At 39.6% G+C, this 20,155-nt stretch overlaps 1 protein-coding gene across 31 annotated transcripts in view; it reads right to left on the bottom strand.

Moving 5' to 3' along the window:
• The window catches only part of TCF12 (transcription factor 12), a 147,273-nt gene that overhangs the window by 37,242 nt on the left and 89,876 nt on the right, over window positions 1-20,155 (bottom strand). For 28 of the 31 annotated variants that reach the window (XM_083475722.1, XM_083475728.1, XM_083475723.1 and 25 more), the window contains 2 exons: window positions 4,789-4,891; window positions 3,108-3,247 (listed from right to left, as the gene is read on the bottom strand). In XM_083475722.1, coding sequence (XP_083331848.1) covers window positions 3,108-3,247; window positions 4,789-4,891 — 243 coding nt within the window. Of the gene's footprint in view, window positions 1-3,107; window positions 3,248-4,788; window positions 4,892-11,880; window positions 12,130-15,749; window positions 15,826-20,155 lie in introns of those variants that run through there. The other 3 variants (XM_083475733.1, XM_083475732.1, XM_083475735.1) reach the window with 2 other exon arrangements.

Raw genomic sequence — 20,155 nt, 5'->3', positions numbered from 1 at the left:
TGCAAGCAATAAAAACACAGAGAATAAACTTATACGATTGTCCTTCATATTATTGCTAATCTTATATGAAGCATTTACTGGAATGCTAGAATACCACCACCAAAAAAAGCTGAAAGCCTTGAGAAGCTTTTAAAAATCATTTTTCTCAGCAGCTAAAGGCACTAGTCAAGCATATTCCGCTTGCTGTAACTAAAAAGATTGCAACAAGGTTGAGAACAGAGCCCATTGTATTCACAGGCCTTGTTAAAAAACCATATTGCAACTTTCTTTCTGTCCGGGAACCATGCCAAAGCACAAAAATGAAACAACTGGAACACACTGAAATCCCCTCACCCCCTCCCTTGCCAAGAGTCCACAATAGTTCCAAGACAGCTCTCTGTACATGCTCAGGGGAACACATCATAAGGCAGGACTCCTGAGGGAGGAGAAGAAAAAAAAGAAGAGATCTGGGGGATAAAATCCAAGCGATGCCAATAAGGATGAGAATGGTAAATTAGTCCAATGGCCACTTCCGAGCAACCTGTGTGATATTTCGTGGCTCGATTATTGGCATGTAAAAACCACAATCCAGAAGAAGTCACACAACCATTTCTGCAGATACAGGAGCCCATTTGCTGTAAATAAGTCTGATGTATTGCTCCTTGTACTGCTGAGTCAAAAGTCCAAGCCCAATGAAGCGTGATGACACAGATGGGATGGTCGCTATTAGGAGGCAGCAAAACTGTAATGATGTTTGGTGGTTGAAGTGGCTTCCCAGGGAAAAGGGGGGCCAATGCAGTAGGGATGAAGATGGCCTTTCAGCGTGCCAGGAAACACTGGAACAGCTGTGGAAGAGCCTCTTCCATTGCAGAGGTGATTGTGATCTTGTCTGCTGGATCCTTATGTCCTTTAAGGGCAGAAAATAGTGGAGACAAAGTGGAGGTGGGCAAGTCCAAATAACTCTTTATCCAATTCAGCTGTCCAAGAATTTGTTGTAATTCCACCAGTTTAAGATGATCAGGGAACTGTAGTTGAGGCGTAACTGGAATGGCTGCAGATGCTGTCAGCTTGTGTCCCAGGTACGTAATGGGTAAGGTCCGCTGGATTTTTTCCTTAGCCACTGTCAAGCCAACAGGTTTTATCCTTTGCAGGATTTTGGGACACGGCGGAGGATAAGGCCGTGGCTAGCAGGCCGTGGCTAGCAGTGCCCACTGACTGGCAGGCTTTAAGCATATCAGCAATGGCTATATTTGATGTTGCCATTAGAAGGTGCAGCGCTTGCTTATAGTCCTCATGTGCATGATCAAACGCAAGCTGGCGTACAATCAGTTCTTGTGCTGCCAGGTCCTGAACTTGCCGCTTGAAGGTATTATACAAGCGATCAACAAATTGTCCATAGGGCTTTGCAGGGCCCTGTCTGATGCTCCCCCACCGGCCATTGCGCTCATTCCTGTCATCAGGGACAGAGGCCAGAGCCTCTTGGGCTGAGGCTATGGTGGCTGCCCAATACATAGGATCAAGGGCCAACTGTTGGGCAATGGTAAGAAAATTGCCTCCTCCCGTCAGCCCATCGAGAACATCGGTTTGGGTCAGCATGACGGGGGCTGGGGGTGCAGGAGCAATCACAGGAAAGAGATTTGGAGTATCAGAATCAAAAGGCAGCAACGGAGCAGCAGTACAAAGAGTCTCTTGGAGGGCAGTGGAAATGGGGGGTGTGGAATGTGAAGAATGCAGAGGAGGGACGACAGGAGCCGAAGGAGGAAAAATGTCTGCCTGTTTGGGAGGCTGATAAGATGGTGCTTCTGAAGGCAGCATGAGGACTGGGAGGGGGGGCAAAGGAGCTGAAGCAGCGGCCAGGAGGAGATTTGTAGGAGTTAGGCTTGAGATAGCCTTATAAACCTTACAGCAGGCATGCAAAACTTTGACATCAATCTGAGGGTGGTTTTGGAAAAATTGTCCTATTTTTTCCCAGTCTTTTAAATGCCAATTCCCCTCCTGAGGAAAAAACCAGGGGCAATGGGTATCCAATGCTTCTATAAGAGACACGATATCAGCATCTGAGACAATGAAGCTGTTGCTGGCCAAAAGAGATTTAAGGTCTTCAAAAAACTTTTTCTGTGGTGGAGAGAGAGACTGCCCCATAATGGCAAAAGAAAGGGGGGGGGGTTGGGAGCACTCACCAGGGATCCACTAGGTGGATGAACGACGCGTCTGCAGCCCTTGCCGGGCGAGGTGAGAGCTGAACGTTGTAAAACAGCATGAAGTCCGAGATAAATCACACGAGGGCACCAAGGGAGCACTCACCGGGATCCATAGCGGATGAAAGACGTGTGGTGAGCGCTGAACGATGAGAAACAACGTGGAGTCCGAAGGTAGTCACACGGGGCACCAAATGTCGAGAATCCAGCTCGACATCAGTAAGAAATCAGTCAGAAATCAGTCCCACACCAAGATGACTTGAAGAAAAAGCTTTGGCTTCAGCCGTGCCATGTTTATTGTGTGCAGTAAGAAAAAGATCATCCTCCCTCCTCCAGCACTGAGCTTGCTCTGCCTGGTACTCAGAAGTAACAAATCAAAGGAATGTAACCTTGCTTTTGCCCACAGACAAAGAGAGTGTTATGCTACGTGAGCCAATCATTAGTCTAGCATGAGGTGTTCACTTGCTCATCATGCTCTTAGCAATATCTCGTGCTGTAAAATCACTCTGCAATAATAAGAACTCTGCTCATGCTCTTATGTACAAGCAATCATTTTCCCACAAAAAATGAAATTCAGTATGGAAAACATCAAAACCCATAAATAATACCGTATGTACAACACCAACCTCCATAACATAGAATTATATTCATTCAATGCACTTACTCAATATCCTGTTAGTTTTTCCTTTTCCATTCTGTATTACAGCAACATACAAGGTCCTAAGGAGCTTTTTAAAAAGCGAACACTTTTGTCCTTTTGTGCAGATTAAAATTTGTTCATGCTTGGCTATCAAAGATTAATCAACTAAAGGTTTAAATGACAATTTACTTATACCCATAGTCCAGCAAAACCAGTCTCTTAAAGGATAGTAAACTTTAACAACTGTGTTTCAACTGACCAAACTGAAAGATCAAGAGTTACTGTCTTACCAAGCGGTCATGTGCGTGTCGACTGCCATAGCTGCTGGACTGTGACATGTGAGAGGAGGAGCTTTCTAGCATTCCACCAAAGGCAGGCTGGCTCATTCCATTGGAAGGGCTCCAAAGGTCTGAAGCACTGTGAGTCCCATCTTTATTTGTAATAAAAACAAAATAGAAAAAGAATGATCTTAGATTAGTAAAACAGCACATGCTGTACTGGCACTTCATTGCTCATGTCATGTACATTTTATACCCTAGCTAAATTTTATTCCGAGTCAGTGGAGGCTGGTCCACTGGGGCTACTGGGACACAGCCCTCTCACTGAAAAAGTCAATTTTTTTTAAAAAAATCCTCAAAATCTCAAAGCCACACACTCTTTTCTGTCCCACACATATTTTATGCTTCCTTGTATTTAGAGGCACTCCTGTCAATCTCCTGTTCCCTGGCCAATCAGCTCTCTGCACCACTCAGTCAACCCTAATCCAAAAACATAGCTATGGCAAGAAGAGAGGGAACTCATAACTGTGATGTATGTCGCTACAACCTCCTGTTTAGAGTATAGCAACAGGCTCTATGTGAGGCAAATGGAGAAACAATCAGAAAGTGTAACTAGTAGACAGGTTGCTATTGCTGTCTGCACAGAATTCAGAATGTCAATTTCACATAAGCTCCATTTGTTGCCTGTTTCCGAACCAAATTGTGCTGGTCTTCTGCTTTCAAGCTGGGTCTGGAAGGACCTTCTCAATTATGTAACCTCTTCACTGTCACCCATGGGAGGTCTAGTGGCAGCAGTTTACTGCAAGTGCCTACTGTAGTATTAGTGGCAGTGGTCCTGAGGGCTTTTCCTACTAAACTCGGAACCCACTGAACCATCTCCCCACAAGGAATCTGTCAGAGCCAGGAGACGGGTCTGCTTAAGCAAGCCTTGTAACCGTTTTTCATTCAGAATGGATGAATCTGCAGCTCAGAGCCTGCAGTTGCTACTTGTCTCCATTCTTTTTTCTTCTTTGTTGTATTAATTTTACCATAGCTGTTCACCAACTTGGGAACATTTTATTGAAAGAAAGGTTAAACATTTACTGAATAAATAAATCTTAGCCAAGGACCCTGGGGAGGGAAAGGGAAGATTGTCTTTGCATGGGACAAGAGAAAGGTATGGAGTGTGTGTCAGTCCTCTGGGTGTACGGCTGTCATTTCACATTTGGTAGGAGAGAGGTTTGTGGGTGATGTTATTGGTTGGTAGATGCAAATTTGCTATGCTTTTTGTGGGAGTGGCTGTCACTGCTGATGGAGTTTTGCTATTCTTGCTAAGCAATTGGCATGTTTCTGAGCTTGTGTTGTGAGCAGATGATACTACAGACTTCACCAGCACCTGCACAGGGGTCAGCTATGCAATAGGAATGATAACTAGGCTGTTTTTAAGCTCTTAACCAAAACATGAAATTATAATCTGATATAGAAGAAATGGGCCCTGAAATGACATGACCTATGAAATCCAAGCATATACTTAACTTCAGATTAGCATAATGAAAATGAACCAGGAAGAAGCAATAGCACATTTTCATTTCCCACAAACTCTCCTATAATGTATGAACGTTTTCTCCCTCCCCAAATTCTAATCTCACCCAATAATATTTGTTTACTTGCTATGCTAGTCTTTTAAAAAGTTGCTCAGTTCACAAGATCTTACCTTGCAAAAAGAAAGTGCTAGCAAACATACTGCTTGGTGGTTTAGGAGATGGGTAATTTGGAGATTCTCTGTTAAAGTCATCTGAATTAGATGGCGCATAAACCTAAACCAATAAAATGGAAGGGAAAGGAAAGATAAACATGTAATTGTTAAAAGTGACAATAAAGGTTCCAGTGGAAGACAGGATAATTAAACAAGGACAGCCAGCTCTGAAGCTAAAACTTAATTCCTCAGTTGCAAATACCTTTCCTGGAAGTTAGAAAGCGATAGTGAGCAGGCTTAGCTCTGCCCAGCCATCTCCCCCACCCCTCCAGGGTACGAATTCAAAGAGGCAACCTGATAAAAGTCCAAACATGAGCAATTACTTAAATTAAAAAAGAAAAAGGAAGAACAAGCAGCAGGCTCCCTAAACAATATTTGAATTAGAGGCATTGAATTTGTTCAGTGTTTGCTTAAGTTACAATTCCAGGAGTCAGGTAAAAATATAGAGTATCAAAGGATAAACTTTAATGGACCATCTTCTACTACATCAGATGCCATAATAAATTATCTAGTTTAAGGTGTCATAAACCTATTGTTGCACCACATTAAAGTGGCTACCCCTCTACAACTATTCAAAAGGTGGAATCAGAGTGAGTGGATTTCAACCTTCTTGGGTCTTCTTTTCTCTTTAGACTTCTGAAGTCCAAAAACCAGAGCCAGGTACAAAACACAAGAGAAGAAATCTAAGCCCAGTAATCTGTTCTGAGTATCAGAATAGCACAAAGCTCACATGGATAATATAAATTTTACATGATCTATCATTCATAATAGACAACCAATCAAAATTCTCGAGAGAATGATGTGTTTTTCTAGGGAGATTCAGAATTTAAGCTGATTTTGGTTTACACTATTTTATTCAAATTGTATAACATTTTAGTTGTTTTACTGTTTAAGAGTAGTAATCTTTCCCTTTTTAAGAGGCAAAGTTATGATTTTCCAAGGAAATTCAGCATTCTAAATCTGTCATGTTGTAGTTTGCATCCAAGTTAATTTCTGCTACATTGTCTTACTTTCATATTGCTAAACTTCCAGAATCATCTAAAAACAACAAAGAAATTACTCTGAATCTTCTAAGCTCAAAATCCCTCCACACATAAATTCACTACTGCACCCCACTTCTTCATTGCAGCAGTGTAATTTGTAAATAAATTCATTTTCTATTTGCTCCTGCAATACACCACACTTCTGCAAGTAAAACAGAATTTCAACAAGCAACAAGCAAATTCTTACAAGTCTGGAAAGGCTACAAACACACACACACGGCCTACTGCTTCAGAATGTCATGCTTTAAATATTTCATGCTAATACAATGAGCAACATTATCATTTGAGAATCAGCCAGATACTTTCAACTGCAGTCAACAAGTGAACAACTGTGTCGTATAAAGTGAAGATATTTTGCTTACAAGGTGTATAGTAATTAGTGCTGCAATTTCAAATCTAGTCCAAAATGTATTCTAAAAAAAACTTTTAATTATTGTGTGTGTGCACATGTACTACATGTTTTTGTTTAACTTCTCTTACATACAACTTACATGAATCACTCAGTTGCCTACTATTCGAGGAGCTCAAACCACTTCAAAATCTGGCATGTATAGCTTAACGTTATTATCTCATTCTGATAGATTCTTAAAATGTGCTGTGCTTTGAAATGCAATATATATTCACAATGAAGGCTACTAATGACATCTCACAATTCCAATTACTTTTTCCTACCTGCATTTAAGAAGTCAATATTTGGCAAGCTCAAGTAATACATAACCTGATACATCAAAACAAAACTATTTCTTAGAAGATTAATTCATTAACATTCTATTAATTTATTTCACAATGAAATATCAATATATCATATTAACTACATCTTCCTACCAGAGAACAAAAAGATTTTTTTATTTTTATTATTATTATTATTATTATTATTATTATTATACTGCCCTATACCCGGAGGTCTCAGGGCAGTTCACAGAAAAAATCAACATAAACATCACAATATATATCATCAAAATTATCCAATGCCGACTGAACCTTAATCACATCTGCCTTCACTTTAACTATAATCCACGTTTCCTTTCTTGATACCAATCCACATTATTCTTATATAATTTACGTAATGTAATTGAATAGTAATTACTTCCTTTTTATTTTTAAGGAGTTGTAAATATTTTTACTTTTCAAGAAATTGTCAGGGGGGAAATAATCCTATGTAATGGCTGTTGAAACAGTAACAACTGCTAAATGTAGTATCTGAGTGTATATGTAGCAAGATTTTGGGGTTTAGTCTACATCTGATGAGCTGCTGTGATCAAACTGGAGACTGTCAAATCCACCCATGGACTTTCCTGCTTATTTCCAAGTGTGCCACGCAGTCTGTTTGCCTGTGGTTTCTGCATCACGTAATCCAAGAGTCTCTCTGCATCCCGTCTGCGAATGGCAATAACGCAAAGAACAACCTGCAACCCCCCTGACAGGGTTGCCCTCCCCTATCCCTCCCCTCACAGCTATGGATCACCATTCTGACTTTGGAAAGAATGATTTTCCCTTGTTGGATAAATGAGAGCTGGCAATAATAACACAGTCATCTTAGTTACTGTCTTCTTTAAAAGACTATGTAAGATCTTCTGCTTGTTTTACTGTTATAAAAGTAATAAAAAGGAACTGCACAACTGAACATTCTACACAGTAGTCAACTGATCTCAAAGCTGTTTTGTGCACTTGGAAGAGGAGGATGACAGAAGCCACCAACTTTTAAAAGCAATTTAAAAAACTCTGATTTTTTTTATCTGCAGTGGAGAGCCTGACAGATTTAATTTTGTACAGTACAGTTTGCTGCAATTTACAGGAAGTACACTAGTACATTCATAGCATGGATTGTATACACCCACACATACTTAGTAACCAAATGCCCAATTTTAAATCTTCAGAATCCAAAGACACCAGGCAGACAGAGAATACTTAATTTACAAGTTGAATCCTAAACATTTTAGCATGTACTGCAGTTCCTTCAATAAGACTTACAGAACGCAGAAATGGAGATGAATATTATTGTATTAATGCCAACAGTGATAAAAACACGCTACTTTGAAACTGCACTGGGAAAATGCTCAACAATTCATGTGAGCAAGTCTGAAGCTCAGTTTAATAATCAGTGCAAGGAGAAACTGAAAAGAAAAAAATTATCTGCAAGAAATCTGTGACAGCAATATAATACAGACCACTTTTATAATAAAAAGTGGAGGAAAAGGGTCCTTTCAAAAAGGACCAGAAGTGTTCTAGTGCAGGCACACAACTTTATATAGTTTTGCTGTGTTCCAGTATCTTAAGTATAGCTTCCAAAAACATAGCTGCAGTGATATCAAGCTGCATTTCTTCCAGTCTGGATTCCGAAGATCAAAGAATTCTTGCGGCAGAACACAAGTGATGTGGTCTCAAAAGGCTTCATTAATTCCAGATGTGGTGAAAAAGTCTGCCAATTCCACAAAAAAGAGCGAGCTTTCCTTTGTTACAGTCAGAACCGCCCACAAATTAAAACCAGGTCTCTTAAGTCATTTGATCACCTGCAGATGACTGCCAGCTCACCCCCGCCCCACCTCACAAGCTAAAAGCAGGTTTTATTTTTTGTTACTAGAAACAAAAATTAAAAAATACAAGAACAAAAAAGAATTACTGGGATAGTGAGATTAGGCAGCCTATGAGTAAACAGATCTGTGCTTATAATTGCAACTTGACAATGAAGGTATTTTAGACTTTAAATATAGGCAGATGCTTCACTTTAAATAGAATCAAGGCATAGGACCCAATCCAGCACAAATTAGGCTCAGGTGAACAGATATAAAGCCTTGCTCTTAAAGTTCTGCTCTCACCTCCTCATGGACCATTAATAATACAACCATTTCCCTCTAAGCTTTATTCATTCTTTTTTTGCCTCCCATCTTCTGAATCCATTTCTAGAGCACTTAGACCAGGACTCAGAAAAGGAACTCCTGGGTACAATTCAGCCTGATTTTAACAAGCAAGGGTGCCAAGCTGCCAACTGATACCAGGCAGGAAGCCTCACTATATTGCTATCAACACCTGCTGCAAAAGTTTTTGTTTAGGCATGTCTACTCAGAAATGTAATTTTGATGCATTTTTTTTAAAAAAAAACCTGCTGGTTTTACTTTTCAAAATTTTAGGTGAAGTTGTTTGCAACTTTTGAGTTTATCTGTATTTTAAATATACATTTTACATTGGTTTTTTGTAAACTGTTTAGATGTGTTGAAGATCCAGCGATATATAACTCTTGTTAAATAAATCTTTGCTGCAGTACATTATTAATAAGATGTATGACTCTGAACCCTGAAATTTAATGAAAAGACATTCTCAAAAGCCACTTCCCAGTTTGGGGGCTCCCTCATCCAGACATCTGGAAACGCCCAAGCCTCAGAATTTTTCAGAAGAAATGCCAAATCTTTTTTACTCAAGCACACACACAGAGAGGCTGTTGATAAACAGAGGGGCCTTCAGGGGGTAGCATGCTCTTTAAGTGTTTGGAGCACTTTCAAAATGGTAAACTATTCAAAACCTTTGTGAGCAATGACCCACCTTCTGAAAATCATGTCTCTCTTACCCCTTTCAGAGGCTGTGCACAAGGCTCCACACTCACAGCTCTCGAAGTCTGTGGATTGCAGCAAAGCATATCTCAGAGCCCAAGACAACATAAAACAATGTTTAAACCCTCCTCTGGTCGGCTGAGATAGCCCATCTGACCAGGCTTTCCAGCCTGCAATAAACAGCTAGCCTGACCTCCCAGGCATCCCTACAAGCTCTGAAGTGCTTAGCATCTCTTACCCTAATAAATGGGTATGTAAGAAAGAGTGACGCACACACTTCTCTCTCTCTCTCTCTCTCTCTCTCTCACACACACACACACACACACACAAACACACTTTATTGTCTTTGTCAGACCACAACAGTCAAGTTAAGCTCTGCCACATGCATCGTATTCCTTGGAATAATTACAAATCCAATGAACCCATCATGCATGACTTTGTATTTAGCAGGCACAGCATTAAGAATTTAATTTTTTTATGAATTAGGAAAGCACCTCAAGCATGCAGTGCAGCAAATAGCTGGAATGCCAGGTAAATTATTTGGAAGGAAAATATTAAATATTCAGCACCTTCACATATAAAGAATATGGAACAACCAGATATTAATGCTGTCTTATCTGATGTCAAGAAACTACAAAAGAATACAAAATGTTCACTGAAAATTATCCATTCTGGAACCCTGGACAATGAGGAAGCAAACCTTTAAATCTCAAAAGAAATAAAAGTTGTTTCATGCTCACCCTTACAGGAGAGAGAGGGACATGGAGTGCCCCCCTTGCTTTACCTGTAGATGGGCTTGGGAATGCAAAATGGGAAAAGGAAGCCAGCAGGCAAACATTTGGGAGTTAAAGGCAGGTGGGAAGGACTGGTTAAGAAATGCAAGCAGGCTCTGTACTCTCAGACACTACCATTAGAGATAGACTAAATTCAGGAAAAATGTTCTGAAACGAAAGTACTGAAGTCACTCTCTCCATACCTAAAGAAAGGTCAAGGGCTACTGAAGCCATTTAGAAAACAAGAGCATGACTCTGCTCTCTTCTTCATCCCTCTCTTTAGTGTGGTCAATTGGTTTAAAGTCAATGTTGTTGCAGCTGCAGACAATGTCAAAATGTATTTGAGGTAATGCAAGAGAAGGCAGGCAATGGGTATTTCTGACAGTCCTGAACTATGCCAGATCCAAGCGGCATTTCGTGGAACAAACAACAAAGTAGCAACAGTCAATGATAACGCACTTCTGTTTATCAAAGGCATTCTGCAGAATAAAGAGTGATTCTTAAATGAATACAGTGTAAAAATACGGTACTTTAAAAAGAAGTTTGTGCCCAATAAGTTCATCTTTAAAAGCAGCAAAAAATATTTTCAAATTTGTGCTGTGTAAAGCCTACCTAATGAATTAAGTTCTTTTGAAATAACTAGCCCTGGCCTTATGTACTTAGAGGAGTATATATTGACAAATAGGGGTGGGATGGATATATAGTTCATGCAGCAGAGCAGAAAACTGTGCGGTTTCTCTGGAAATTTCTCTCAAAAGTTTCTGACAAAGGAACACATTAAAAAAAAATGCAGCTCTATCATTCTGTAAATGGCCAGCAAAAGTGAATTGTCCTATCTATATTTATACATCGTCTCATCAGTTTGAAAAGATCTGTAAGTCAGATGTCTGGAGCAGAGATAGAAACATTTTCCTGGGCTACTTCAGTACAATATCTACTAGAGACAACACAGCAGAGAGAATAATCAAACAGTGTAGTGCTACCAGCAAGTTTGCTTCTGGAGATTCCTGGATGAACCCCTTCTTAGTCTTGACTTGCAAATGTTTATTGTGATCTAGAGTCAGCCAAACACAACCGATATAGATGCTGAGTTCAGACAATCATATCTGATTTTCATAAGGCGATGAGTGAATCAACCTTTTGCTCATACACTGAGACCCTCTGCTCTTCTGTTCACCACGATTAAGCAAGGATATTTCTAATTAAGCATAGCTCCCTGTTTCAGATGGACTGAGAAACTACTGTTCCTTTGGCCTTGTAACACACCAAGTTCTTAATCCCGGCCAGTTCCAAATCTGTTAACCATAGTTACTTGATAAATATAGGCGGCTGCAGTACTAACTACACTTACTTAGGACTTACTTGTGAGTAGACATGGTTAATATTGCACTATATGTTATATATGTTATGTACTGATAAAAGAGGACACAAATATTTCTTGCAGCAATTGCATATGGCTGCTGCAAATTTTATTCCCCCTCCCCAAATCTACACATGAAGATATTTTCTCCTATTTAAACTTAGCATCTGTATAAGGAATTATGAGGGAATATGGCATACTAATAATTAAAAAATGTGAGATATCCAGTAATATATTAGTAAATCTAAAATGAAGATTGTTTTCTCTGCTCCCCACATGCTGATAGTCCTATAAAGTTAATATAATATCTTTCTGAAAGCATGCCTTACCTTAAATCAAATTAATGGAGTTATGTCTTTTAAAAGAAAGAACAGGATGGTGCTTCAGGTTTCTGAAACTTTCCCCCTCAAAATTTCAATTATTTACAGTCAATCTGCTATGATGACTGTAGGTTCTTAAGATCGATCATGGGCGGTATTCTCTTAACGAGTCGCATCAGCATAACAATTTTTTGCTTCTGCGACAAAACTTTCTGTCCTCTTCTCCCTCCATGTACACCCTATGCTCTCTCCAGATCTGTTCTAGGGGGTTGGTGATACTCCTTGAACAGATTTAGGGGGTGTGCAGGGAGTGGCGAGGGGGAAAGAACATTCTGTTGTGCAAGCCGAACTCCTTGCACTGATGGAATGATTGCCTTGCTACTATGTTGGATTCCACCCCTTACCCTTGGCTAAGAGAGGCGTAAAACAATTCAATTTCAAAGGTCCAGTTTTTACAATCGGTCAAAGTGTTCAAACTTCCATGACTGTACCACTTTAGCCTTCGGGGGGGCAGCCTCCTCTCTAAAAATCTCCTTGCATACAGAAAAATCTTCAGCCTCCTCTTTTCCTTTACATGCTGTTTTTCTATATGTAGGTCCGCCCCCCCTCATAGGAACAATTCAAAAACAACTTCTTCTTTCCAGTTTACAGTTCAAGAAAAACTTTATCCCTCCATCCCACTGATTATATAAATTTAACCCCAGTGTGTCTGATTGTCAGATTCAGACTCTAAAGAACACCTACATTCATCATTAAAAGACTCTGATCCAAAATGCACAACTGGGTCCATGACGGTGATGCGCAGCTCCTTGCCAGTCAACTCTTCCCTATTTACTGATATGTTAGGTACATCACCATAGTGTGTATGGATTCACTTTCTCAGATTTATAATGTGTTTGGCCCAGTTGGCAGAAAGCTGCTCTCTCACCAGGGTTTGACAGCTGCCATGGGAATATTTAACACAGAGCCGGGGCAAGATATTACCTCAACTTCAGTTGTTAAAGTGGAATTAAGTGGCATACAACGAAGGCAACACAGAAGAAAAACTGCATTAATACAGTGAGATTATTCTCTAACCACAACCCATTGTCTCCAGAATGTCAACAGGTTATTCTGTTTGGTAATTATTTGGTAATTCTTCACAGAACTCTAGCCCAATGGTTGCCATCAATTTGATTTGAACTGATTTTATAATGAATTGATTTTAGAATGCTGTATTATTTAACTGTTGTTAGCTGCTCTGAGCCCAGCTTCGGCTGGGGAGGGTGGGATATAAATAAAATTTTATTCTTATTCTTATTATGAGACTGCAGACCACGGACCTCTTTACACAGTACAACAGTCCTTTCGAAAAAATAATCTGACAGAGGTTGCCTAACAGATACAGACAGTGCAACACACTGTGACAGCATTTTACCTATTTCTGTAAACTGGCTTACCTACACTCACAATGCACATTTTGTTCCCAGAAGATGGATGCTTGCTTTTTAAATAGGTAGAGCAAAATGTAAACAAAATTCTGTCTGAAAACTAGCTTGATAAATTGCTTACACTGCATCTGTCTGCAGGGCGGGCCTTACTTGCCTTTTCATTTAGAATTAAACTACTCAAAACTACTTCTTGCTCTATGGTTAAGCTTTAATATGTTATGGCTTAATGGAGGAATAGTTGAATTTTTAAATACCGATCTGTTGAGTTTTTAAATACCGATCTGTAGCAAAATATAAAGAGGCACATTTATTTCATTCTAATAAACAAAATCTGATTTTTACTTTATTTCCGTCCCAACACATTAGAGCCTATAAGGATTGCCTCCTTCATCTTATCCAGAGATAACTGAAAGAATCCCTTTCAGTTTAGTTCTTATATTGCCTCTATTAGTTAACTTGCTAACCTTTTGTCCTCCTTTAAAGATCAAAAGGGGACAGGTCAAGGAGTGCTACAGATATGAACAGCAGGCCTTCCCATGGGCTCCAAAAAGCCCCTAGTAGCTTTTTCTAAATCATACACTGCCACTGAAACTTTCAGTTCCTCACTGTATGCCGGAATCTTCTGATACTTAACAATTAAAACTGTTATTTATTTGAAGTTCTGAAACATGTAACCAGACTTTATTAACTATAGACTGGGCAAATACTACAAAGAAGGTGGCTGGACATGATTCAGTCTGATACGGTTTTAGGAGTGTATTAGCTATTCTTGACAAATATTAAGGCAAAAACATGCTTCAGAATGAAGCCCTGAATCAGAGCAGAAGAGAAGACAAGCCAACATTTCCCACTTAACACCACAAATATGAATACACCAATGAATCAGGATGATTTAACCTTTCTCTTTCCTACCCCCTTTTGAGTTGCTTCCATAAAGCCTAAACGCTAAAGTGTCACAACACAGAAGGGGCACCAGGATATGGAATTGTTATACAATTTCTAGCTCTTCAAGTTCATGAGCGTCACCCATGAACCATAACAAGCAGATGCTATCAATTCTTGAGGCTTGCTTCTTTACAGTACCAGCACTTCCATCCATTACAAGCCTGGAAATACTTAATAAGATCAAAGCTTTCCCCCTCGCTGCAGAACAAAGAGGAATGTTCAGAGCCAGAGAAAGAACAAAATCAACACTCCATGAAAGCCAGACTCCCATTGCTTCTGGGGAACTGCAGGCTTCATTTTACTTCTTTCCAACATACACCATCTTCACACAAAACTGCAAAACTACTTAAACTTAGGAGGCGACATAAAAAGAATCAGGTTCCCATTTGGAGGGCTTGGGATGTTGACACCAAAGAAAATAAGTTTCCCTAAAGTTGCCTGAAACTCAGATGCACTTTATAATGATTTAGATAGTCCAGAGGGCAATTTACCAAACCTTTAGCATTTTGCAATGCTACTGAAGTTTGACTATGCTTTAAAAGACTAAAAACAAAACAAAACAAAACTGGATCACATCATTCAGATTGCTAATCAACGACAATAAAATATGAGGCAATACTTTGAGAGTATAGGCAGAACATAGGAATGCCTCAATATTAATTGCAACTTATCTCTTCTAGTTAATGCCATTTGCCAATGTACATCGTTAGTAAAATCCTAAAAAAGACTAAAGCTTTTAAGTACTTTGCAGAGTGAGCAGCAGTCATTACATGACACATAACACGACTGGATTAGTTTTCTGCGGTGTCTAAAATCAGTTTTGATTACCATCAAACCCATAAAATGCACTTAAGGCTCCTATGAAATGTGGAAGGTTCAGTCTACATTACACAATAGCCATATGGACAAAAGACCAACACACAACACAATACTTATCAAACTCTAAAATGTACATATTGCTCCAGAACTTTACACATCTGAAGAGATGCAGATTTATAAACCATTCCTAGGCTATAGAAAGTATTTTTGTATAAAGGAGGATTCAACTTCATGAATCAGATTGAAGATGTTCAAAATGAAAGCACACGGTATCACTGTAAGGACAGTATCTGACTGAAGCACAAACACTTAAGTGCAAAAGAGCAGCCTGGTCAGCCAGTTGCTTTCTGAAATATTCCTCACTTTTTGTACTCACTTTTTAAAAGCAAGTAACTGGAACGGTTTCAGTTTCTTTCGCTGCTGCATGAAACAGCAATAATGCCTTTCACATTTTCAAATGCATTGCTACATGAGTGAAATAATGACATTCTCAAGGCAACAGAACAGCTGCATAAAATAAAAGCAAGTTATGTGCAACGATCATAGCACTAACTGAAGCAATTTAGTCTAAGTATTCTAGTCTATACAAGTATATCTAGCTGCTAAACCAGTCCAGAGACGACAAACAACATTTCCAGCCACACTACTTCGGAAAGTATCAGAACAAAAGGAAAGTCCCCTTACCGTTTTTCCATTGTAGTAATACATCAAAGAGTTGCTGCTCATTCCAGGTACAGGATACGCACAATACATGTTCACTCTAAAAACAACACAGCGTGCAGTCTAAGAGCACAGCTTCCCTCCAAGACATCAATTCACCAAATGAAACACAGCAATTCTTCAGTCAGATACAAGCACACATGCATCTACTCAGAAAGAATTTATGCAAAATAGGACTGAACCATCTAATACAGGAGAATAGGGTGTGCGTGTGTTAGAAACTATGCTGTAAAATCTTCCTTCAAAAGTAATCCAGTTTTAGTTGTAATGCAAACAAACAAGGACTTCCATAAAGGATTTAAGAATTTACACCTTAGTCAAAAGGGCAGTAGTTTGCAGCTGCACTCAAATAAAAAAGCCATTTTTCAGAGCCAAAAAGGGAAGCAATGGTAAATCCTTAGCAATTCAATCTTTTTTTGTTTTAATTAAATGAGAGCTTTTGTGGCAGCAGAGACCAAACTTCATGCATCTCTAGCCATACTTCCATCTGGTTCTCTCTAAAGCTGCTTCCAACTTTCACGAATACGCCACTCACTGGTTTGAAATGCTGAATTACACGCTGGGAGAAGGAGGAGGAGGACCTAGACAGCTAATTGCTTCCTGGACCAAAAAAAGCAATAAGCCCTTCATCATTAGGTGCCTGTTAGAGCCCAGGGTCAGAGGACATCCAATGTCCTTTCAAAGAGCTGAGGGGGGAAATGTGGTACTTTAGGACACAGAATTCACGCATCAGTCTAATAGTTATGAACATACAAAAACAGACTATAATTAATATTTAAATTGACATAACAAAATAAGCCTGGCCTTGTAGTTGTCTGTTTAAAACATATTTTCCAATTCATTTTAGTGACATTTTTACTTAATTTTTTTTAATGTTGGTTAATATTAAAATTAATATTTCTTTTCTTTTCTCCCTGAATGATGTAATTCAGACCTTAAGATTTCATTTCGATGCACCCTTACAAAAATAAAGCAAGGTATAATAAAAACAGGAAGGTTAAATGCAATCAATAAATACCATATATCAGTCTTACTAAGAATTCTCAACTTGGGTAAACAGGAATTTATGTTGTGGGGGTGCAGCCTTCATGTTGCTGGGGGGGGGCAGAACCTCAGTTAGTTAAGTATTTTTATTGATTTAATTGATTTGGGGGAGCAGCTGCCCCCTGGCTAGGCCCATGACTCTGTCCAAAGAATCACACAATATACTCAAATGCAGCTAAATGCTGAACATCTTAAAAACTATTTTTACTGATTTTACATTAATAACATACATAGACTCAAATACAGTGTGTAGGCAGGATGGGGGATTGCGGGGGGGGGGAGAGTTTGTTCAAAATAAACTTGCATCCTTATTTTGTGGTTTCTTTCAGGTCATTTCTATGTTCTGATTTACTAACAGTTTTGAGCTGAAATGTGAATATTTTACCATGAATATTATGAACAATCAAGAACAGAAATGTATACATTTTAATGTTTATATTATACGGCAGGTTATATGGCAATATTATATGGCAACATAATTAAATGCAGACCAAAGGGATATTGTTTGAAAAAATTTAATACAGGTTGTTAGATCAGCCTTGAAGGCCCTGCTGTCAAGCCCATGCTAACTGGAAAGGAGTAGGGACAGGGCTTTCTCTGTGGTGGCACTACAGTTGTGGAATTCCTTCCATGGAAACAACCAATAGGCTCTGTTGCTTCCTGCTTTTGGATGGTCTTCGAAAACATTTTATTTCAATTAGCATTTGATGTATGGTTTCTGCCATTGTGATCACTCTATGGCAGGGGTAGGCAACATAAGGTCCATGGGCCAGATGCGGCCCAATCGCCTTCTCAATCCAGCCTGCAGACAGTTCGGGAATCAGCGTGTTTTTACATGAGTAGAATGTGTGCTTTTATTTAAAATGCATCTCTGGATTATTTGTGGGGCATAGGAATTCGTTCATTTCCCCCCAAAAAATATAGTCCGACCCACCACATGGTCTGAGGGACGGTGGACTGGCCCACAGCTGAAAAAGGTTGCTGACCCCTGCTCTTTGGTGAGGTTCATTATTAATTGTATTGCTTACATTTGTAGATAAAAGAGAAATATCATTCAAGAAAGACAACAACAGCAACAATATCATCATCATCAACAACAACAAATCCCATCTTTACAAGCCTTCAATTTGGCATTGAAGATCTTCAAGTTGCTTCTTCCTAAAATTTACTATGCTGCTCTTTCCTGGATTGGTGCTAAAACATTTTTCTCATGTTAATGATACTGTGCTGTTGAGAGCTATTCTTAATGCTGTTTATTGTTACAGTGATAATTATATATTTTAAGTGTTTTGATGAAGCATTTTGTGTTTTCGTATGTTGGAAGCTGCCTAGTGAGGCCTTGGCCCTAAAGGGGGCCTAAACAAAAACAAACCAACTGAACAGGCTGAGGAACAGCTGCAAAACAGCATCAGGATACAGGCTGCCAAGCGCAGGCGTGCCAAGCAGCTTGCAACTCTCTCTGTCCGCCCTCAGAGGCCACATGGGTCCTCTTGGGTTCTCAAAGCACTGGCTAAGATGGCTTGATTTACAAGAATGTCACTCTAGCGTTTATACTTCTGCAGGCAAGATATGTTAAATCTCTCTTTAGATCTTACTCAGGCTCTCCCCCAAAGGTTAGCAACTGTTCTAGGATTAAGCTGTTTTTCAGAAGAATATACTCTGTGTCAAAGTATGACAGAATGTTTAAGACCTACTTGACTGACAAAGACAGACAAATGTAAGAATTTCCATCTGGAAGAGTTCACAGGAACACTTTCAGTCAAGTGATCCATGGCAATCTCAGTACACTTCATGAAGCCTTGACAGATATTTTGCAGGGGTGAAAGAGTTCTTACCAATCTTGACAGACTTTTTCGAGTGTAAGCATGTCAACCTGCTGTGTGACATGGCAGGCTGCAATACTTAGTCACACGGAGATTCCCTTGCAGTTTGGGTTTCCTAGAAGCTACCGATCACAAAATCTGAGTAATTGTGTTGGCCACCCAACAAAAACCATTTCTGGACCTACAAAAATGAACTTTTAATCTGTGCAACAGCTACATCACACTCATATTTTTCAGTAACAGCAGAAACTGGATCAGCAACCAAATTGGTGAACATGTTATTTTTATAATACCTGTTTTGATTTTTTTTTCACAATAAGAAACAGCCACCACATATGAAAATCACTTTCTTTCTCTCCCCACCTCTTTTCAATGCTTTTTATGCCAACTGTAACACATTCCTCTTCATTTAAAGGGTGCTTGAGACCACCAGCATATTTTAAAGCTCTCAAATGTGATGAGTACTGACTACTCATCACATTTAGAAGTCCTAAATCCTTTTCACAGGCTCTCATGACATGAAGCTGCCCCCCCCCATACAACATAGTTATTAAATTATAAAACCCTTATGCTTGAGAGTTCTGTGTGAGATAGTGAGGCAAAGTAGAGTCTGGAAGGATGCCTTGATTATATGAAATGCTGCTATGGCAGCCACCCCACATATTGCCCAGGACGGGAGGCGTCCAATACTTTGTTCTAAGTGGTGCCCATTTATTAAAAGACACCTGCAGATCCTATCTGAGTGTCTGGTGTAAAATGAGCAACAGGAGACAATGGAATATATTTGATCTTACCCTTTCCTGGAAAATGCCATGAACAAAATTAAAGAGCATCTCTGAAACAGCAACAGCCCAAGCCTACAACCAAGTAAAAACCCACTGAAGTGAATTAGCATGTATCCAAAATAAAAAAAAAATCCTTCCAGTAGCACCTTAAAGACCAACTAAGTTAGTTCTTGGTATGAGCTTTCGTGTGCATGCACACTTCTTCAGATACACTGAAACAGAAGTTGCCAGATCCTTCTATATAGTGAGAAGGTGGGGAGGGGTATTACTCAGAAGGGTGGTGGGAATGGGAGATAGGCAGATAGCTGAGATGAGCCTGTTGACGACTCTTAACGACTGCAATACGGCTACCTATCTGTAACTGGTAGCATGTATCCAGTATACAATGGTATTGAAATATAAGAGCATATGTAAAGCCCTGCTGGACCAGGCCAGTGGCCCATCTAGGCCAACATCCTGTTTTCACAGTGACCAACCAGATGTCTGTGGAAACCACGCAAACAAGACCTGAGAGCAACAGCACTCTGCAACGATTTTCAGCAGCTAGTATTCAGAAGCACATTGCCTCTGACAGAGAAGGGAGAACACAATCATCATGGTTAGTAGCCATTGACAGCCAAATAAAAGTTAGTGGTCACCACTGCCTCTTGTGTGAGTTAATTCCATAGTTCACCTATGTGTTGAGTGAAGCACTTTCTTTTGTCTGTCCTGAATATTC

This window comes from Podarcis liolepis, assembly GCF_965112155.1.
Source record: "Podarcis liolepis genome assembly, chromosome: 14".
Classification (NCBI taxonomy): Eukaryota; Metazoa; Chordata; class Lepidosauria; order Squamata; family Lacertidae; genus Podarcis; species Podarcis liolepis.
This window is presented reverse-complemented; position numbering and strand designations above follow the sequence as displayed.